We start from the raw sequence: 23,940 nt of genomic DNA on the forward strand, positions 1-23,940 counted from the left end.
AGGTTAAATTTTCTTTTTTATGACACAGGTATACCATGAAATTCAAATTTGTGTAAACTTATTTCAAACAATAGTCAGGATATGGTTTAGGCAACATTTTTATTCAATTTCAACTTAATTTCTCTGTTCCTAAATTCCCAATAAGGCATATGCCTATTCGAACCTGATTAATTTATGATTTATTGAAACCCTAAAACTTTTATATAAATGGCTTAAAAAATATATGTATACACACAAAATGGGTTTTAACTGAATCTATAATAAGCAGATCTAAATTTTTCCTATGCTGTTTCTTACTTTTCTGGCTCCACTACAAATTCTCTAAAAGTACAATTATTTAATTCTGAAATTAAAATCCTTTACTACCTTCTCTCAATGGTACTAGCTATACAGCCTCTCAAAAACTATTAGCACAATTTGTTCATGCAAAATATCCCCTCCAATGCTGACATTGTGTGATTTTTTGAATACTAGTGCCATCCCTAGACTGTCTTCACTCTCACTACATGACTGACCTACATTTCTTTCTATGAATAATATATATATGTGTGTGTGTGTGTATAATATATATCTGTGTTTGTATTTTATATATATATACATATATATATGAATGATACATGCAAACCATTTCTTCACTGTTCATGAGTGAGCCATAATTTTATTCTTCTATGATTATGGTGTGACATATTTCAACCATATTCATATTACCAAGATAAAAAAAAATTGTGTTAAAAGAAAAATTTTATGCCAGCTTGGGATCACTGACAGTTTTTGAAAATATCTGAAATGTGATACACCATGGAACTTCATGGACTATGCATATTTGTTAGAAATGTTTGGTTTTCTTTTCCATTTTTTTTAATGGGAGGGAAATTATCAGGGAGAAAAAAATAAATGGTTAATTGAAAAAAGTTAAAAGAAATGCAGTATGTCTCTTCTCTCTTCCTCTTTACTCTGGGTCCACTTCATTGCTTATTTGCTGTATCAACCCAATTAACTTGACATTTATCTAACACTTTGCAATGCATGGGTACAGTTCACCTGAATCTTGACCATTGTAGAAGAACTCTAACTTCGACATCTGATAAGTGCTTTTCCAACTTACTTTGCCTGGAACCAGTGTACCATGACACTTTTTAGCCATTTCCAAGTCATGATGCTATGTATACACCCTTCCTATCACCTTACCCCTTAACATTTTCCAACTCTAACTTCCTCAAATGTGGTCTTTCTATATTTCCCCAGAAACAGAAGTCAGACTTGGAACCAGTTCAAGCACTGCTTTGTGAATTAATGAAGAATGAATGAATGAAGCCAGTATCTCCAATGTGCTATGTGTTAGGTGTTAGAAACAGAAAATTAAAAGAGGCCTTACTCTCAAGGAGCTCACAGTTCTAATGATGAAGCAAAATAGAAGGAAGTCTGCAAGTCAAATGGAAAGGTTCTATGGTCTGTTGTTCAGTTGCATCCATGACCCTGTGAACCATAGCATGCCAGGTCCTTCTACCCTCCACTAGCTCTTGAAGTCTGTCTAAGTACATGTTCATTGTTTTCATGGCACTCTGCAGCTCACACTCTGTCATCCCCTTGCACTTTTGTCTTCAATCATTTCCAACATCAAGGACATTTCCAATAAATTCTGTCTTCTCATTATGTAGATGAAGTATTTAAACTTCAGGTTCTGTACTTGACCTTCCAACCCTGAATTTCTTTAAGACTAATTTGATCTCCTTGCTGTACAAATGACTCTCAAAAGTCTTCTCTGGCACAATTTGGAAGTGTCAATTCTGTGGTGCTCAGCTTTCTTTATAGTCCAACTCTCACAGTCATACATTGCTACTGAAATAACCCCAATTTTGACTATATGGACCTTTGTCAGCAAGGTGGTCTCTGTTTTTTAGCATGCTATCCAGATTTGCCAGAGCTTTCCTTCCAAGGAGTAGGTATCTTTTAATTTCATGTCTGTAGTCACTGTCTGCAGTAATCTTGGAACCCAAGAATATAAAATCTGACAATGTTTTTATCTTATTCCCTCCCCACTTTTTTATTCATTTGTTCCCTGCCATTCAAACTTTATAGAATGATATGCACAATAAGGGAGGCTTCATCCACCTGATCTTTCCTTCACGTATAGTGAAGTCAAATTATTTTAAGTGCTCTGGGATTTGAATTAGGATATGTTCAGCAGTATTCGATGACATGCTATAATCAACAAAATGCCAAATGTGGGAAGTCCCTTAAGTACCTCACCACCTAGAGGAATTCCTTTTCAATTTGGACTCTGTTGGAAAGTGCTACATGATCATAGTAAACACCTTTACTCATGCCTCAGTATAGATTAGCTGATAATTGAATAAACTTACCATTTTAATCAAATCTTATCAAGGAATCTTATAACATCTTGTATCATATAGGCATGAGTAACAACATGGGCAGCTAGGTAGAACCGTTTATAGAGCTCTGACCTTGGAGTCAGGAGGACCTGAATTCAAATTCAGTCTCAGACACTTAACTAGCAAACTCTGTTTGCCTCAGTTCCTCATCTATAAAATGAGCTGGAGAAGGAAATGGCAAACCACTCCAGTATCTTTGCCAAGGAAACCCCAAACAAGGTCACAGAGTGTCAGACACGACTGAAACAACAACACCTTGTTGGAGGAACAACATTAAGGCTTTATGATGTGTGTGTGTGTGTGTGTGTGTAAATGCTTTCATTTTTTAAAACTTTATCAAGCAATTTTGTATTCTCAATACTGTTGATTCCAACAGAAGATGCACTCTACTACAGAACATCATTTGTGCAAATCTGTCTGTTTTCTCTCATATTTTCACTGAGGATAGATGCATAGATCATTATCATAAATATTTTAAAGAGCTGAAAAAGGGAGCAGATGGACTGTTCCATATTTATTGGTGCCTTCTCAATTGCCTTTTTTCAGTAGTAATATCTGATTTTTTTTCAAATTGTTTACCTTCTCATTTACAGATATCTCAAGTAATGAGAGAAATTATGATTTTTCTTTTATGTTAATAACAAATTGTTAAAATAAGATTAAGGGGGGCAGCTATGTAGCACAGTAGACAGAGCACTGGCCCTGGAGTCAGGGGGACCTGTGTTCAAATCTGGCCTCAGATAATTGACACTTACTAGCTGTGTGACCTTGGGCAAGTCACTTAACCTGCATTTCCCAACCAAAAAAACCAAACAAACAAATAAAATAATATTAAGGTTTTCCCTCTCTATTTCCTCATTCAGAAACCAACTCTTGTAGTTATTCAATCTCTAAAGGACATTGCTGATAGATGAGATTGTCCCACCCAACTAGAGGACTTCACAAACAGAATCCAGTCAAGATGGGAAATAAGTCCCTGTTCTTGGCACCTTACATTAAAATTTAGGGTGACACAGCTTATGAAGGGAAAAACCAGTCATAGTGTGAGTAGAGATGGATTCTTTTGGCCAGATTGCTGGTGGCAGCAGAATCTCATGATCTGGTCATGTTCTCAATAGGAGAAACTGAAGACTTTTTGCTCACCTCCTCACTAATATGCACCCCCCCCATGAATGTTAACCAATGATAGTTGATTTCCTCCCTCAGGTATATACTGCACTTCCCAAAGGTTTTTTAAGCACTGCATGCTCTCCAAGGGATTTCTTTGATCTAAGAAAGAAAGCCAAAGACAATCATTTTACTAATTATTTGCTTGCAATAGTTAATGAATTGGTATTAATTACCTAGAAACTATGTCAGACTTTTCAATCATCATAGTAACAATAGTCAAGCTACAGTAAAACACTAAACAAATATTTAACTATAAGTAGTAGTATATGCTAATTTCTATAGTTAATAATTTGGCCAGTCTAGATTAGATATCAATATAGTTTATATACTTGTCACTTTTCAGGACTTTAATAAAATTGATATTGAATGTATCCAATTTATGGAAAAGACTTCTGGACATTAAATACTAAATAATCAGGGACATCAAAAAGGAAAAGGACTTAAAGAAACTGATATGAGAGGTAATAAAATCAAGCTTTGTAAGAGGACCCCCCAAAAAATTAGCCTTTATGATTGAAGAAGACACTGCCAAGAAGATGCCACAAATAACCAATGACTGAACTGATTCTTAGAAAATCCCAAAAGGCTTCATATCCAGCCTTTATTTATTGTTGAAATAACAATCATAGCACTTTGCAGTATGCATAAATACAACCTACTTTACAAGAAAATAAAGGAAATGGCTCAGGGGATTGGTAATAGAATATGGAACCTTTAACCTCAAGGTCATATCACTGCATTTGGCACAGATTTGTTTATCTAATAATTTTTAGCAGATTCCAGCTATTCTGTTACATACAGTATGGGAAGTGAATTGACCTCCACCTAATCCTTACCACAAAACTGTGTGTCTATTCACCAAAGTATGCCCATAAAGCTACTGGAATCTAATTAGAGAGATTAATTATTATTGAGTATTTTCCAGTATTTAACTTAAAAGTCCTTGAGTAGAGTATATGAGAGAATATAATGGAAATATCATCAGCTGTGGTTCTGTTGATTACCAAGTCATTCTGGCAGTATATAAGGGGATATTTCTCTTTAAGGTTACTATTTAGATACCCTTCTTAAACTGAGGAGAGAGGCAAGATGGTGGTGGTATACTATGCTTTCCTTCTGCCAAGGCTTTTATTTCTACTCAAAGTTTTTGCAGAATTCTGATAGTCTTTTTTGTCACATTGAATGGAAAAGCTTTGTAGCTATTTTTCTTTGGTTTTCTTTATTGCTGATCCTTCCTTACATACCACCATCTTCCTATGATTCTCCTTTCCCTTCTCCAAAAACTTTAATTTATTTTTATTTTCAGTTTCAAATTCTCTCCCTGCTATCCACCCTCTCGCCACCTACCCATTGAAAAGAAATGTTATACCCATTATACCAAGAAAAAGAAAGTGAAAAAAATGTTTCAATCTGCACTCAGGATTCATCAATTCTATCTCTGCAAGTGTATAGCATTTTTCATCAAGAGTCCTTTGGAGTTGTCCTAGATCACTATACTGATCAAAGTAGCTACTTCATTAGCAGTTGATTATGATTACAATGCTGCTGCTACTTGTTCAGTTCACTTCACTTTGCATCAGTTGATAATAAATCCTTTCAAATTTTTCTGAAAACATTCCCTTGATTAATTCTTATAAACAATAGTCTCATCACAATCATATATTACAACTTAATCAGCCATTACCCAACTAATGGCTTCCCCTCAGTTTCCAATTCTTTGCCACAACAAAAAGTTCTAAGTATTTTTTTGTACACATAGGTCCTTTTTCCTTTACTTCTTTGGAATACAGACCTAGTAGTGGTATTTCTGGATCAATGGGTATGCACAATTTTATAGCACTTTGGGCATAGTTCCAAACTGTTCTCTGGAATGACTGGGCCAGTTCACAACTCTAACAGTACATCAGTGTCCCTATTTCTCTACCTCCTCTCAGGTATGTATCATTTTCCTTTTCTGTCCTGTTAGCCAATCCGAATGGCATGATGTAGTGCCTTAGAGTTGCCTGAATTTACATTTCTCTAATTATTAATTATTTAAAGTATTTTTCATGATTATTGGTAACTTAGATCTGTTTCTTCTGAAAACTTCCTGTTCATATTTTTTGACTATTGCATCCCCAACATCTTTTTAAGACAGTAAGCTGAAAAACAGCAGGAGATCTGCTTTGGTAACAGGCATTTCCTCACAAGGAGCTAATTTGTAGTTCTGGGAATGCCAGTGTTAATATGAATATAAGGATCACCTAGATTTGATGGAGGTACCTTATTATCCAAAAGGAATTTTATGAAACCCTGAATTAATAGGATTAATAGGAGCAAAATGTCCTTCAACTGAATTCCAAACCTAACCCAGATAGCCAGCAGATAAAAGACTTCTAGTGACTTCTTTTCCCTCAGGATACTGGCATCCCCATCCTTGCCAAACCCTTTTTTGGAATCCTGTAGTCTTACCTTGATGCTCCTGTATTTTCTCCATACTTGCTATAACTGAAATTGTTAAACTACTTTTTGCTTCTGAGTTGATTTCTGTATCATACTACTGAAATTGACAATGCCCTATAATCAGTGGACTAAAACCATATATACTCTCAGAAATAGGGAGTCCCCTGAGCTACTCTCTTAGGAGGGAAGTCTCCGCATGGTCATGTGTCATGTTATGTGTTACTTCTTTCTTCTTGGGACAATAAAATATTAAACAGATACTATGTTTTTTCTGTCTGTCTCTGATTTGTAGGAGAAATTAAACATTATTTCTGTGATCTGTTTGTAGAAGACAGACAGATATATCATGTTCTCTGATCTGGTTCATTGTAGGAGATATAAGATGTTGTAATTTCTCTGATCTGTTTATTAATTTGTAGGAGAGAGTAAACATTATTTTTCCTATCTCTTTGTAGGAGACAGGCAGATACAAAAGCTATATTTTAATGTTTAACACCATTAATCTCAAATTCCTTGTTGCTCAAACTCTATGATCATAATTAAATAATAAATCTAAAGAAAATGCTTCCATATCTATATTTCAATGGAGCTATCATATCACTGATTTAAATTTTCTGTCCAAAGTTGTAAAACTCTACCCAACTATTCCTTCTCATCCTATATAACTTTTTTCCATGTATTACCAAACAGCTCCACAGAGGCACTATTCACAAAATCTCAGTTAAAAGGAACCTCAGAGGCTGCCAGATCAAACCAGAAGCTGAACAAGAATCCCCTCTACAAGTGCAAACCTCTCAACTTTGTTTAGAGACTTCTCACAAGCTAAAAGCAACCCATTTCACTTCTGAATTGCTTTGAAGTTCTTCCTTAACTCAAGCCTGAGTTTGCCACTTTTCAATTTCTACCTACTGCTCCTAGTTATATAGCATAAGTCTCTTCTATGTGAGAATCCGTCAAATACTTGAAGATAGTTCTGTGTCTCCTAAGTTCTCCAAGCTAAATATCATTTCCCCCCAATATGATAGTGAGGACCTTTGAATTTCATTTATTCTCACATCAATGTTCTTCTCATGAAGCAAAATGTCTGCACACTCTCCAAAGGAGATTATAGCATTCTCAAGAAGATCAAACTTCAACTGAAATAATGGATAAAGTTAAGAAATACAGTAAATATAAGTAAGCTGAATATAGTTCCTATTATAGCAGGAAATATATGAAAAACATATATGATCTGGTCAAGTAGTAAGAACAAGAGAAAAAAAACAGCCTGCATACTTCAGTTAATTTATATTCATTACAATTATGTATTTTTAGGTAGAAAAAGTGTGGTTAATCTTATACTGGTCTGTTTGTAGACAACAAAACCACTCTGGTTAACTTTTCCCCAGGAACATTCCTCCAATTGGTCAAACATACTACTATCTACTAATAAAACTATGTTCACTTATGATAATTATACTGGTTCATTTTGCATTTCTCTCCACCCCTTCCAAAAGAATATGCAGACAATGAAACTATACTAAAAATTGAAGCTTGCATTACTTTATAAAACAGCTTTAAACTAAGTCCATCAACAGGAGCAAAATTTTCTTTCAAAATATTAGCAAAGATGGTTTGCTTATAATAGGGACCAGTATAAAGAAAGTCCACAGAATATCCCAGTTAACAAAGTCCACATGCATTTAGGCTTTAAGGGTTAATAGGACAAAATCTATAGTGAGTCTCTTGGTGTTTTAAAAATTCTTTCTTTTTTTTTTCTTCTTTTTAAAGGCCTCAAAGGAAAGATCTCTCTTCTGTGGTTCTTTTGGTAAGAAAGCCAGCAGATGTCTGTCTGGTCTAAAGGGAATTACTTTTTCTCAAGAGAAAACAGCTTAAATAGGAAAAGAACAGCCATATGCTGACTATGCAATGCTTAACAGACGAATTAGAGAAGCATATATTACAATGGAAAGCTGGAGGGTCTGAGTAAGTCAAATTACTTTTCTTTAAAATTCAATGTAATTAACTAAGATCAATTTCTATATTAAATTTAGGTTTAATAAAAATACTGACATATTAACCACATAGAACAAAAAAGAGAATGACAAATTTAATAATCAATGGCATTGTATAAAGGAAAACAGACCAGTTAAATTTTTTCTTAAAAATATATCACTCTTAATTGGCCTAATCCCTAAGAAATTTACAATGCTGCTTAGGTTTAATTTAAAAGCTTACATTTGACACAACTTAGTGAAGTATAATTTCTCTGCAATAATGATTCTTGGTCACAGAAATCTGTTCTCAGTTTTCCAGTTTGATGGCACCATTCAAAGTTCATGGGTGCCCTGATTTTTAAATACAGAACAGAATTCCAAATAAACATTTTATAAACCTTTCTCTCTCTCCCTTTATACCAGCTCTCAAAAGCTCAAAAATCTAAATTTTATCAAGAGTTAGCAGATATCCCATTAAGCATCGATGAATAATTTTCTTAATTCTGCCAAGATACTGTTTCAAGTCAGACTAATGCAGTAAAATGGAGTACCTAAGGAACACACAAGGAATATTTTTTTCTTGTGGCACAGATAATACTTCATCATCATTGCTGAGTCATGATGACACTATGAACTACTGTCAAAACTAGTTTTAACTTTTTAAATATAGCCTGATTATATTTTAAAGGATAACTAATAAATACAGCCTCTTTTTTGATTGCTAAAACCAACATCATTGCTCTCCAAAAGAAAGCAATTTAAAATAATATATCATGGGGGCAGCTAGGTGGCGCAGTGGATAAAGCACCGGCCCTGGAGTCAGGAGTACCTGAGTTCAAATCCGGTCTCAGACACTTAACACCTACTAGCTGTGTGACCCTGGGCAAGTCACTTAACCCCAATTGCCTCACTAAAAATAATAATAATAATATATCATTTTATAATGTATTTGATACTGACAATTTCTAATGATCGGAAGTTTTGATTGTTGATACAGCTGTAAAATCTAGTTTCAAAATAAATACATTCAAATAAAACATTGATAAATGATTTTAAAAGTTTTACCAACAACTGCATTTGAAACTTACATTACTTTGGAAATGAAGAGTGCTTTGCTTATTTATGTATAGTAAACAATCAAGTTGATCCTCTGGAGACTGATAATATTTTGGGAACAACAATAAGAGCTACCATTTAATCGATACTTTAAGGATGTCATTTCATTTGATCCTCCCAGCAACCCTGCATGGTAAATGCTATTTTTAATCTTCATTTCTGGGAAGAAGAAGAAATGAAAGGGGTTAACTGACTTGCCCTGAGTCACAAAGTTAATAAATGTGTAAAACAGGATTTTAATTTAGAACTTCCTGATTCTAGGTCTAATTCTCTAACCATTACACCACCATGCTGGAAAACATCTAAATGAATGTCCCAATTGACATTCCTAATTTGGTATTTTTTGATGAAAGGAATCCATAATTTTTTTTGTTTTGTTTTTTGTTTTGCAGGGCAATGAGGGTTAAGTGACTTGCCCAGGGTCACACAGCTAGTAAGTGTCAAGTGTCTGAGGCCAGATTTGAACTCAGGTCCTCCTGAATCCAGAGCCAGTGCTTTATCCACTGTGCCACCTAGCTGCCCCAGAATCCATAATTTTTAAAAGTTATGAGGAAAATATTGGTATATAATCCTATTTAATACTATGTGTTAGCTGATCTATGATTTTTAGCTTCTGAGAGAAAAAAAGTATAGATTAAAAATAAAATCACTGGACAATAATTGCTTCTTAAAGGCCCAATTACACACTATAGCTTTTAAAATTTCAGTTCACTAAATAGTTTCTTTGATCACTAGATCACCAGAGATTTTTTTGAAGGAAAAAAGATCTACAATTTAAGGCCTCAATGGTACTATTTTCATTTTCATAATGATTTATTTAAGACTCTGGCAATGAGAAATAAATTGAGAGGAAAAAAGTAGCATAAAGAGAGAAGGATAAGAAGGGATAGAAAGGGGCGAAGGACAAAGAGTGAAACACAGAAATTCAAGATATCCTTACTGATTTACAAACTTTGTATATTAGACAAACTATAATTTCAGATAGCAATAGTTTCAAGATGTCATCTCCTTTTACCCTTTAGCCATCTTTTTACGACATTCTATCAAATCATTTTGTCTACTGAGACTAAATTATAACTGTCTAGCCATCCATGGGATTTGTGATATGAAATACTAGCTCACAATATAGTCAGTCTAAATCCTCCAGGATGGGATCCAAATTACACTCTACAGAAAGTAGAACATAACCAATCTATAACTTAGGCAAGTTTTACCCTGAGGCTCACTCAGAGAAGCTTTACAGCATGCCCCATGTCCACAAAGAGAATATTTAGATTATAAATATAAATGAATTCTGAAAGTTATAACATTTTATTAGGTGCTCAAACCTTTCAAACCATACTTCAGGAAAAAAAATTATTACGGGGGGAAAAAGTTAGATTTGTTTAAACTACTATGACACAAGTCTGGTCTCTCCTGTCCTAATTTAAGGGTTTTACTTAAATTCTTGATTGATTTTTCCTTCATTTATTTAGTTATCTTTTTTTCATCTTCTCTTCCCCTATTCTATTTTTCCTCAAATGGTTATTTCAAAATATTCCCTCTTCTTTACCTACCTTCAAGTTTTCATATTTACTAGCTTAATTTTTAAATATTACTTTTTCTAAGACATATTTCTTTGCTTTGTTGTCTTCACAATTTTTTTTCTTTCCAGTCTATTTTCAAACTTTATTCTCTTTTTCTTGTTCTATACATTTATTCTTTAACTTTGGTCAGTACAAGAGATTTAAAGTTTCTGAAGCACCAGATTTAAGCTCCTTCGTCAAATATAAATATCTATGTTATTGCTTTTATGGGTTTTGCCAGGTTATCCCCTTTTTCTGTTCTACCTTTATATCAATCTGTGAGAGAAGTAATCTTGCAAAGAAGCAGCACTGCCAATGAGGAGTGATTCTGTCTCCCAAATCACGTGATCCAATTTTACTTCTTGCCCTCCCCCAAAATTCATTCTCCTCAATTTCTGTGCCATCTCACTTCTATGTCTATCCCCTTCCCACACACTTTTGGTATCAGCTCACTCTTCTGAGGCCAAGAGATTAAAAAAAAGATGGGGAGAAAAGATGGGAACAGACAATGACAGAGGGACTGTCAAAAGACACACACACTGATACACTGTTGGTAAATCTGTGAACAGGTCAAATCATTCTGAAAAAAATTCTAGAATTATGCAAATAGAGTGACTAAAACGTCCATACAGCTTGACCCCAAATAAGTCAATGACAAAAAGAAAGGCACCACATAAATCAAAATAATTAGAGCAACCCTTTTGTAGGAGCAAAGAGAAAACATATGGGAATATGTATATGGGAAATGGACAGTGATGTAATAAGTGTTGTAAAAAATAAATGTAACTATCATAAAGAAGCATCAGAAGACTTATATGAAGTGGGGCAAAGTGAAGTAAACAGAACAAGGAAAACAACATGGACAATGGCCATAAACAATGCAAATACCAGCCAATTGAAACTGAATGATGATCAATTAAAATGGCCAAGCTTGACCCCAAAGAAAAGATTTGCAAAGACATCTCCACTTCTTTGCCAGAATGGGGAGCAATAGAGCAATGCATATAGTGCCATATTTTTTGTTGGTTTTAATATGGTTTTAAACATATTTTAATATTGCTTGGTCCTGTTGAATTTTTATTACCCTCTTTTTTCATTCTTTATTATAAGGAATGAGTCTCTGGAGGACAGAGAGAGATACATTGAGAAATTTGGGTAATGTAAAAAAAAAAGAAATCAATAAAAATTATTTTAATGGAAGAAATTTAACCTTACTTCTGCTATAAAACACTCAAAGCCCTGTTAAGAGCTTCATCTATTCTTAATCCTCAAAGGCTCACAGAGACCTGACCTTTAAAAAGTTTTTATTATCATTAATTCTTACATATGCATTCTATTTTTATTTCAATGAAATCTAATCAAGGTTACTTAAGACAGAGATCATACACACATATTCAGAAGTTGACTGAGTGTTGTAACCTTCACAACAATATACAATGTCTTAGGAAATGCCAAGCACTGCTCCTAATAAAAAACAAATTGAAAGAATTTTAAATGTTGAGGTGTCACATGTAATAACTATCAAAATTACTGAAGTCCACATATCATCATCCAAATAGCCTGTAAGATTTAGGAGGGCAAAGATTGTGTCTTTTTTTTAATCTTTGTATCTCTATAGTCTTGCAATTAGAACAAGGAATTAAATGTTTGGCATATTGAATTACAAAGCTAAAGTTCTAGATGGAACCAATGTTAGATGCAAAATATAAACTCTTAAGATATTACTAAAGAATGAACCACAAAAAGTATATCCATATAGCATAAAATTAACTGAAATTTTATTTAACAATGTACACAAATTAAGAATGACTTTTCTCCCTGTCAATTCTTATCCCTTTTATTTTATCAACATCTAGATTCTTTAAAATACACTGAAACTTTCTGAGTATAATTTGGATACTTATAGAATAAAAATTGAGTATAATTCTCATACTAATCTATCAACTACTCCATAAAAATATTTTCATCAAACATAATTTAATATACAACAAATATTTTCTAATTTCACATAAACTACATTATCTAACTATAAAAATCTAATAATCCCTTTGAGTATTACCTATATCTCTTATCTCTCAAAGTGTATTCAAACCAATTAATTTCAATGAAATAGCAAAGGACACAGCATATATACAATGCAGTATATAGAGAGATATAGTAGTTTTTGTAAAACTATATATTTCCAAGAGTTGAAATATAGATATATATCTTATATAACTAGCTAACAATGTAGAGTCTATTTCACTTACTACATCATGAAGAATTATATTTAATAAAAGTAAAACCAAATATAAAGGGAAAACAATTCCCCCAATCAAGACTCAATGACAAAGAACTCCAATATGCTCTTTTCTACACTTCCAAATCAAAAGCAGAAGCTCAAAAACTAAGTGTAAACACACACACACACACACACACAAGACAAGATGTACGTACAAGGAAATGGAAAATTTCATTCATTTTTGCATAAAGCTAGAAATTTTTCTCAGGCATGGAATATTATTTAAATTTCATTTTCTATTACCATTATCAGAACAAATGATTTATCTCCAAAACCAAAAATCACTTACTTGCTACCTCCAGTGATGCATTATGGCTCACAGCTTCTCCAAGATAATTCCGTGCTACACAGACATAGACCCCTTCATCAGGCCTACTTTTGCGTCCATGTACTATTCGTAAGAAAAATAAAGATCCACTTGGAAGTAACATTCGGTGTGAACGAGAGTCATCTTTGTCTGTTTCCACTCTTTCTCCTCCTTTATACCATTCAATAGTTGGTGTGGGTCTGCCTTCTGCTTTACAGTTCAAAGTAGCTGGTTCCCCTTTAGAAACAATGAGATCGGAAGGATGTTCAACAATGCGAGGAGGAAAATCCTCCTGACGAAGACGGGAGCCTGTAAGAGAATTGAAAAATGATGATATTCATGTATTACTTTTGAAAGATTTAAATATTCTGTTTAAAAAAGAGTTTAAAACTTTTTGGCCTATCATTCAAAAACTCATACAATCTCTCCTCAATCTACCTTTGCAAAATTATCTTCCACTATTCCCCATTGTAAAGCTGGCATTCCTTCCTACACAGTTTGATGTCCTAGCTCTTTCCTCTCCTTTCTGCCTGTCTAAATCCTAGCTGTCCTTCCTTGAATCATTCCTGGCTCACTCTAAGCCCTCCAATGAACTCTAGTTAACCTATAACTAATTAGAGTATTGTTTAATGAATGTCATATTTTCCCATTAAGATTTTAAGTTTCCTGAGAGTAAAGATTTCTTATACATATAAAATAAGCCCAATGCCTGGGACACTACTATAAGGATAAAAGTAATAAGAGCTTACAATTCTAGAATATATTAATATTCATAAAGGGCTTTTTAAAATAACAGTCCTACAAAGTAGATAGTACATACAAAGCTCATCTCAATTTCCAGTTGAGAAAATTTGGCTCAGGTCAGTGTCAAAACTACAACACAGACCAAGGTCTTTTGATTTATTCTTTTTTGTGGTTAGAGGGGAGGGCAATTGGGGATAAGTAACTTCCCCAAAGCCACACAACTAATAAGTGTCTAAGGCCAGATTTTAATTCAGGTACTGCAGACTCCAGGGCAGGTGCTCCATCCACTGTACCATCTAGCTGCCCCTTCTGATTTATTTTAAAATTTTTTCTGAATAAATGCTTCCAAGTATAATTTTAAAACATGATAAATGTTTTATAGATGTAACAGAGCAAGATTAACAATTTCAAGATCATGTAGGGGTAGTTTACTCAACTTTATATATAAATCAAATCCATCGCAAAATAAATTTATAATGAGTTATTTGGAATTACAAATCTATTTTCCCATGAATTTGTTTACATATGGTTGTTAGTTTCCTCTTCCATCCCACAAAAGTTTATTTAATTCATTATTCAGATAGATAGAAAAATATGAAACATAGTACTGTAGACTTTTAATATTAACTATCTGAAATAAAAAGGAAACAGGACAAAGTTATGGAGCCATCTGTGATTTTAATTTGCAAAGCTAGAATATCTATACTAAATGAGGTCACCTGATTTCTCAGAGGTCAGAGAAAAGGAATGATTTACAGAACTGATTTTTATAACAGGAAAGAGAAATGGGGGAAAAAATGACAGAAACTTGTTTTGAATATAATCCAATTGGACAAAGCAGGTCACCTGACTAAATTACCTTCTCCCTTGCTTTCTTTTTTTTTTTCGGGGGGGGGGGGGGGGAGGGAGGCAGTGCAATGAGGGTTAAGTGACTTGCCAAGAGTCACACAGCTAGTAAGTGTCAAGTGTCTGAGGCTGGATTTGAACTCAGGTCCTCCTGACTCCAGGACCAGGGCTTTATCCACTGAGCCACCTAGCTGCCCCCCCCCCTTGCTTTCTTAATCCTAATCCAAAAATCCTTTTCTTGCCTTTTATAACCAGAAAGTGTACTGGGAAAGAGGAACTTGTGGTTAGTAGTTAGCAGTCACCATCTTTCTTAGAAGCGTCCATTACTCAACTTAGATTCTAGCTCAAGAAAAAAGGGGAGCTTATCCACCAATACTGGAAAGTTGAACTTAATCTCTAGCTAACCCTTCTCCAGATGCCAGAAAGGGGAAATTAGCCTTTGGTCAATCCTCCCTTTCTGCTAGAAGGGGAAATTTAGCCTTTTGAAAACCTTATAATTTTATGATTATTTTATTCTAAATTATCTGCTACTAAATGATAAAATCTTTCTCGATCTATTCACTAAATCTATAAGTAACCTATTAGTCTGGTTTAGCTAATAGGGCTGCCTTTTCCTAAAGAAGAGAGTTTAATCCTATCATCAAACTAAAAATGAATCAAAGTAATCAATACTAATTGATTTCCTGTTCAAGAACAGAAGTGTCAAACAGAGACTACAAGTGCTTACAAGTTTCCAAGTGTAGGCACCAGATTAAAATGGAACTAGGAAATGTTTAACAAAATAAATATAAATATAACACAACACATAATGTTAATTTGTAGCTTTCTAAATCAGCAGCTCAGGGAGATCCATTTCTATTTGAGTCTAACACCACTCCTAAAGACCTTAAATGCCATACACAAAGTTTCTATGGAAAAAGAAATTCAACATTCCAACTTGGGGCACCAATTGATTAGTGCTACTTCCAACTGCAAGTCACTGGTAGTTGCTAACATGGCTTAGAGCCTCTACCTCCAGGAAAGTAGCAACTCTCTGATAGTGAGTCAAGCACAGAAATAGGAACCTGGCTTATATAAACATTTCAGGACACATCATGGTTGGAGGCATTCCCCTCACAAACAACTTTAATTTCTTCTGGGAGTATGAGGGATTGGCCCCTTTGCTTCCCTTTCCTCATTGCTACCACTTGTTACTTCTAATCAAGGTTTATTTCTGTTCCTTGTACTCTGTGGAAAAGGTTATAGTTTCACAGCTTCTTCCCTAGATTCCCATTTCATAAATTCTCTTTTTTAAGAACTCACAAGGTAATTTCTTGATAAAAAGAAAACACAAGGAGTAATTTTTTTTAAGTTCCCTCAGGGGGCAGCTAGGTGGTGCAGTGGATAGAGCACAGGCCCTGGAGTCAGGAGTACCTGAGTTCAAATCCGGCCTCAGACATGACACTTACTAGCTGTGTGACCCTGGGCAATTCACTTAACCCCCATTGCCCCTCAAAATAAATAAATAAAGTTCGGTCCTGTGCCCACTTCTGCTTTTTTTCCACCTTAATGGGATCAGCTGAGAAAATCACACACAGATGATCATGATGTGTCTCCCTACCCAAGGAAATACAAGGAAATTTCAAAGGAAATACAAATGAATTCAGGCTATCATACATTGGTGGGAGCTCATGACTTCTTACATTCTTTCCAACTCAGAATCTGTGTTCCTATAGCTGCTGCAATATTTGACTAGTAATGGAATATAAAAGAATTTGTGGGCATAATAGAGGGTAAAGAAGGACTTGCCTTTGGGTATTGAGTCTTTGATTTAACCTTCACTCTTTACCTCAACTCTTATCACTGCAGACCTGATTTTTGATAAAGTAAGAATTAGGACTGGGGTAAGAATATGGCACAGAATCCATCAGAGGAAGAAAGAGAAAGAAATTCCAAAAAGAAACAAAAAGGAAAGTTTGAATAGTAGCAGTCAAAGGAAAGAATTCCTATAGATACCACAATTTTCTGTGTGATGATTAATGTATAAAATATATATGTAAATTATGTCATCTATATTATAGTAACATACAAACAACCCGAAAATTTAATAAAATAAATAATTTCTTGCACTTCATTCATTGTCCTAAAATCATAGCTTTAGAGCTGAAAAAAGAACTTTGAGGTCATCTAGCCCAACCTTCTCATTCTACAACTGCAGAAATTGAGGCCTGGAAAAATAAAATGACTTGCCCAAGGTCATATAAGTAGTTAAATCCAAGTATTATGACTATAAATTCTTTCCACTGAACCGCTCTGCCTCTCAAGAACAGAAGGGAAAACCTGATGGTAAAAGGCAGAATCTTTAAATGTCCCCAAAACCTTAATGAATGCATGGCCATCAGGCACTCATCCTCTAGCTTATTCTGATATAAGATTAATAATAAGAAAAATGTGTAAAGGTAGATGTACAAGTTTGCAGGAACTTTTAAAAATGTTTCATGTGGAAAATAGACATGTGGCTCTGAAAGAGGAACTAAAAAGTCAAAATAGGAAATTAATAAAGGAAATGGAAGAGTGAGATGGAATCAGAGGCAAAGAGAATGATGGAACCCCTCAAAAGCATACTAATAGGATAAGAAATAAAAGTTTTAATGTACAACAAAATGACTAAAGCAAAATTAATATTAATTTTAAATAGTTATATAAAACATACATTAATTGCTAAAGAACAGAAATGGATTTCATAATAATAAAAAGTTTGAAAGATACTGATCTATTAGTCTAATTCATTTTCATGATCCTCAAAGCTGCCTGGGTGAAGTGAATATTAACTGAACCAAATAACTGTATCAATGCCAGAACTGATCTAGCCTTCCCCATGCCCTACTAGGAATGATAAGCATCAAGCCTCAAGGCACTTAAGGTTACAAAGTATTGTGGGATTCCTAATACTTTGTTTTATTTTACATCTCACATTTAAGCCTAGAGTTGAACCAGAGCTAGGCTAAGTGATTGGAAGCAAGGGAGACATACCATTTTTAGAAGTTTCATTCCTGGGGCAGCTAGATGGCGCAGTGGATAGAGCACCGGCCCTGGAGTCAGGAATACCTGAGTTCAAATTTGGCCTCAGACACTTAACACTTACTAGCTGTGTGACCCTGGGCAAGTCACTTAACCCCAATTGCCTCACTAAAAAAAAGAAAAAGAAAGAAAGAAAGAAAGAAAGAAAGAAAGAAAGAAAGAAAGAAAGAAAGAAAGAAAGAAAGAAAGAAAGAAAGAAAGAAAGAAAGAAAGAAAGAAAGAAAGAAAGAAAGAAAGAAAGAAAGAAAGAAAGAAAGAAAGAAAGAAAGAAAGAAAACTAAAAAAAAAAGTTTCATTCCTCTGGTTTTCAGAACATTATAAATATTATTTCATCTTATAAGAACTTTTAGCATTGGCATCCCTAAAATATTAAGCATATGGCTTGCCTAGGGAAATGATGTTGATGAAGCTGTGGTGGTTGAGAAGAAATTGCTAAGAGATTTGCAATTATTAAAAATAAGTCCAGAGAAGGAAAGTATAATTTTCTGGTGGGCCCTTTTTTAATATGTTAGTTAATCTTAGGTGGTAGTGGACACAAAGCTAACTGTGATCTCTTCTAACAATGTGCTTAAATAACTTTTAGAGTCAGATTAAGAAAAATATTCTGCCGCTTCTTGTAGATACCCTATATGAAAGCCTTTTACTACTACCGAATTTATTGGCATATCATCTACTTTAGGCTAACAAGGAGTCTCTAATCTCAAATATCAGGGACAAGCTTCCTCCAACACAAATACCATGTAATAAACAACTCTAAGTAAATCTGATTTGCTTATCACATTAAGGGTTTTTAGCAGTGCTCTACTGCTTTAGTATTTCAATTTATATTCTCCTCAACCCAAACACGTAACACCAACAAATATGGTCCTAGCAATACAGTCTACTGTATAATATGTCATAAGATCAACTCGGTATGAATAATCTCTTCACCAGTAGGTTGATCAAAAGCTACTCCTCAGAGCCTCATGAAAGCCACTAGGTGATCTGGACAATGGAAAAGAGGCCACTGGTGCTGGTAATGAGTGCTAATAATCTTGCACTTTTAGGCTTTCTATAATGAATAGTGTAACTCTTGGTATTTTAAAAGTAAAATAAGCATATGTTGGACAACAAATAAGCATACTGTTGGAAGATATAAACTATATCAAAAAGGCAAAAGTTACTGCTACAAAAATGACTTAGAGGTTTTCCTAGGAAAAGAAAACAAAGAAGAAACATATACCCAAAACCAATCAACATTTCATGAACTCTGGGTCATGTCATCTGCAAAACTCATGATGAGCATAAGCAACAAGAGCATCATGAAGATAATTTAAGTTCATATACCAATTTCTCCTGCAGGTATGGTAAAATGGGCAGAGAATTGGCATGAGAGTCAGAAAGAACTGGCTCAAATGTAGCATCTAATATTTGTCCTGGGCAAGTCCCAATTTCTAAGTACCACATGCAACTCTCTAAGAGTAAATTTCAGAATAGTTGTTGTCTTTCATTAGTTTGGGGGCAGGGCAGAAGAGAAGGATAACTTCATCTGCAGCTCCCCAGAGCAAGGAAATCTCAGATCTAATCTCTGTAAAACTGTTGCACAGGATGAAAAGGTAGAGGAGTGTGTGTGTGTGTGTGTGTGTGTGTGTGTGTGTGTGTGTGTGTGTGTGTATTAAACTTGCTAAAACAATCCAAATTAAATTATCATCAGTATTAGAGTACATTAAGTACTAATTGTTGATTATTTGAATGTGAAGATATCTACACAGGAGAAAATGGTAAAATATTGGAAATCATGGTTCAGTATTGAGAAATGAAAAAGGCCAAAGCCTTAGAGATTACTAAAATTTCTCAAGGTTCTATAACATCAATATTTTGTCCAAGAAGGTAGAACATTCTGAACATGATCTGTATTGAATGGCCCTACAAAAAAATAAAATAAAATTTACTACTATATCAGCAAACACGTGATTTCTTCCTTGTTAAATGAAGTAATGACAATTAAATTACACAATAACATGAAAACAAATTATAATATATGAATATAATGGAATAGTTTTATACCAGAAGAAATGCCAAAATAGATTCCAAAGAAACTTGAAAGACCCCTATGAACTGATGCAGAGTAAAGTAAGTAAAAGTAGAACAATTTATATAGTAACTACATTAATTTATAAATTTTAAATCCATCAAATTTATTTCTCATAGATAATAAATTTGTAATTTAGAACTACTTTGAAAAACACTTTAGAATTCTGATCAATGCAATAACTAGTCAGAATTCCTGAAAATGAGAAATAAAGCATCCTCTTTCAGAAATGTGATGGGCTTAGAATGCAGAATTAAGGCATACATAGTCAGTGTGGGATTGTTTTTACTTACCTATACATTCCCCCCTCCTTTTCTCGGTGTGTGTAAAGGGGGAAGGGGGAGCGGGAGAGATAGAAAGAAAAACTCCCAACTGCAAGTATATAACCCATAAATGTCAGCTTATATTTTGTCTACTTATATTTTACATAATTGATCTTGAATTTTAAAATCCTATTAATATTTTACATTTCCAAGTCTGATGATATGTTTTTGGTAATTAAAAGTACTATTACTATCAATATGAAGAAAATTGATGTGACTTTTTTTTTCCTTGAAAGTCTAGATTGATCCATTCTGATAGGGAGCCTAAGGACTGATTTCCCTTGTTTCTTACAAACTACCTGATAACCAACCATCCTAATTATTCAAGTTTAAGCAATATTTTAAGATAATGTACTAAAAAATTCATCTTGCAACTAGGAAATACTACTTTAATGACTCTATTCTAATCTGCACAGCAGACATCAAAGCTAACGGGGTCAAAGAAGGGCCTTTGAATAATAGACCTGTAATGATGATTAGCTGGCTTTGACAGTACAATAGGAAAAACAGTAGGAATGAAGAGGAGAGAAGGAAAAATACAGAGAATTGGTTCAATAATGGTCCCAATAAAGAAATATAACCGATACATGTAATAGATACCAAGACATACTGACCCAATTGGAAAAAAAAAAAAGATAGAAACCTAAGTGCTAAGTATTTAAGGGAAATACATGGAAGTCACATGTTCTTTAAAATGAAGAAACCAACCCTTATTTGTAAACATTACTTTCCTTCTCCCATCCCTTTTTTTATAAGACACTTTAACAGAAAAGGTGGGCATAAAGTGACTAGATTATGGTTTTAAGGATCTGTATTCATTCAGCTATCTTAATTTTTTTCTTATTTGTTAAGAATATTGTTTTCATTTTCCCCCTACATTTCAAGTCTGAATAGGATAGGATAGGATGAAGTGTTTTTTTGTGTTTTATTTATTTATTTTTAATTCCCTAAACAGGATGAGAAACATAAGTTTAGTCTAATGATATTCTTAAGAATCAAAAGGAATCTAAGTTTCTTTTCTAGATTCGTTCATGGAAAACATTAACCTGAAGTGATTTTAATGTCCTTTGGGATTCTTTATTATAGCATCTTGTAACATAACCCTATGCCAGCAAATTTCACAAAATTACAAATAGCGAAAGGGGACCCAAGTTGCATAAGTAGTTGACAGACATACAATGAATATTAATAGAAAATTTGGTGACATCAGTCTGAGGGGATATAATAGCCCTGACAAATAAGTTGTAATCTATCTACACATCTACATTTTTAAAGAATCTTTACTTGCTTCTTAGTCTTGCTATTTAAGCTCCATTTACATTTTACTGAGTAGAATGGCCCCCAATTATTAACATAAATCCTATAGTGGGCACCAATCCTGTAATTTTCCTGTCAAGATTCTCAATCCACAAGGGTATATTTGTTAAAAATAGGAACACAGCACCACTAATTACACAGGGTATATGCTGTTAAATATCTTGTATTGAGTTCTATACCTTCCCTAATAAATACTTTTGTATTACAACTAAAGTAAGAGTAAAATCATACTTGTACTCTAAATACTCAGTAAGTTTAATTCATCTGAAATTCTGTATAGTGATAGATTTTAAGTGAAAGTTATACATTAAACATAGTAGAAAATGAATGATTTTCCCCCAGCTTCTACAAACTTTGTATGAGTTTGTGTAAAATATGTCACCCAATTTTCTCTCATGAGGAAAAGTTCTATTCCTTGAAGATATATTATTAAACAAGGAATAGCATACAGATGAAAGAGAACACTGGTTTCAAACTCAAAAAGAAATAAATATCACTAAACCATACATAAGGTTTGCTGTGGGCCTCATATTAACTTAGAAAATTACACGTTAATATATTTCTTTTTCTGTTAATAAATCAACACATTAAAATCAAATAGGAATTTATTTTAATCTGGTTCAGAATATACTTGGGAATATTATGAGCCCCAATTTTGATACTTCTGGTTCAGGGGATAAAAGGTTGGCCTCAGAGTCAGGAAAAACTGGGTTCAACTATTGATGGCCACATAAGGTTTGTGTAATCATGGGCAAATCACTTAACCCTTCAGTGCCCATAAACAACTGTCAGGCTATAATTTTAAGAACAAATGCCAATCTATGTTGTTAGAAGGAGATTAGTCTCCAGAAATTCCTTATGACTTAAAGGGTTCATCCAATAACTCCCCTCACCCCACCAAAAAAAGTTACATAAAATCTTTTCAGATTCTTTGACAATAATCATTATATGATATGAATAAGACATTCAAAATTTGAGGATGTAATCATTAAGGTATTGAGTCCACTATCTCCCTACAAAGAGAATTAGAATCACATTTCCAATGACCTGTATGCTTGCTATGTATAACAGGAATAGCATGATCCAAACTAACTTGGCGGGGAAAAAAAACATTGCCATAATATAGCAAAGCATATGTATTATGTGGTCTGAGGGGAAAAACTACCACAGACAAAACAACACAAGGTTAAATATCAGAAAGGACTGGTAAGACATAAGTTTCTGTTAAGGAAGAGTTCTTCCTTTTGTGAAATCCTTTGTAGTGCAAAGGCCCAGATGCCAATGCTATAAAGGTGTAAAGCTGCTCTCCTCTAATGCAGAGAATGTAGGGCTTTGTAGAGATTAGTTTCCTAGATTCTAGAAAACTAACTGTTGTTTATCTGCTGACCCACCAGAAAAATTCCCAATTGCATGGGCTTTCATCTGATGGAAAAAAAAAATTCTGCCTAGCAAAATGATCTACCAAATTCTAACTCTTCTAATGTCTTATTAAGACATGATGGTGACCCCTGATTTCCAAAGACTATACCTGTAGAACATGCTCTAGAATTTTTTGGCCTGTGAAATTCATAAAGATAACCTAAAAAGATGTGAAGGGTTTGCAATCTGAGTCGGTGGAGACAGCCCCTGAATTGATGAAATGAGCAATCTTTTGAAGTTCTGAAAAACGTATGCATCTAATTCAAATTTTCATCCTTAGACTAGCATCAATCAGAAATCTCAAACTCAAAATGATCAAAATAGAACTTAATATATATTTTTTTAAAAATCTACTCATCATCCCCAGATCCTAAATTATTCTCACCCCATATATCTGACCAGTTGCCAAATCTTAGCATTTCTACTGTGAGAAATAACTGTTAATAATAGATATTTTGTGGGACCCAGAGATCTCTCCTTTCTTTGATCTTTCTCCCTCCTGAAAGGCAAGCTCTCCTTGAGAGATTCCATCAATCTCCTCATCTGGGTCAAACCCAAACCAAGTTTACAAAGGAGCCTTAGTCTAGATAAGCTGAAGGACTTTGGCCTGCACAGCCACACCTAGATGGAAAGTATTTGGGATGAGGGGCCTTAATTTGTTTTTCTCTGATGTCATGTTAAGTGACCTGAGTCAGGTATCAATGAACTTCATTTAATACAACCCACCTTCAATCATGTCAACCAATTAGACTCTACAGTTGGAAGGGTGTATGAACTCTGACCCCACTGCCATGAGGGGTCTTTAGTCTGAGAGATGGCCAAAAGACCTTCTTTTATTGATAACTGCTGGCCTATTAATAAAATGATTAAATTACCCAGAAACTAATGTCTCTCATAATTTTAATCATCA

The 23,940-nt window shown here is 34.1% G+C and overlaps 1 protein-coding gene across 4 annotated transcripts in view; it reads right to left on the reverse strand.

Annotated features, from left to right (window-relative positions):
• The window catches only part of ROBO1 (roundabout guidance receptor 1), a 976,778-nt gene that overhangs the window by 359,319 nt on the left and 593,519 nt on the right, over window positions 1-23,940 (reverse strand). For all 4 annotated transcript variants that reach the window (XM_043996229.1, XM_043996232.1, XM_043996230.1 and 1 more), the window contains one exon: window positions 13,233-13,559. In XM_043996229.1, coding sequence (XP_043852164.1) covers window positions 13,233-13,559 — 327 coding nt within the window. The remainder of the gene's footprint in view (window positions 1-13,232; window positions 13,560-23,940) is intronic.

This window comes from Dromiciops gliroides, chromosome 3 (genome assembly GCF_019393635.1).
Source record: "Dromiciops gliroides isolate mDroGli1 chromosome 3, mDroGli1.pri, whole genome shotgun sequence".
Taxonomy (NCBI): Eukaryota; Metazoa; Chordata; class Mammalia; order Microbiotheria; family Microbiotheriidae; genus Dromiciops; species Dromiciops gliroides.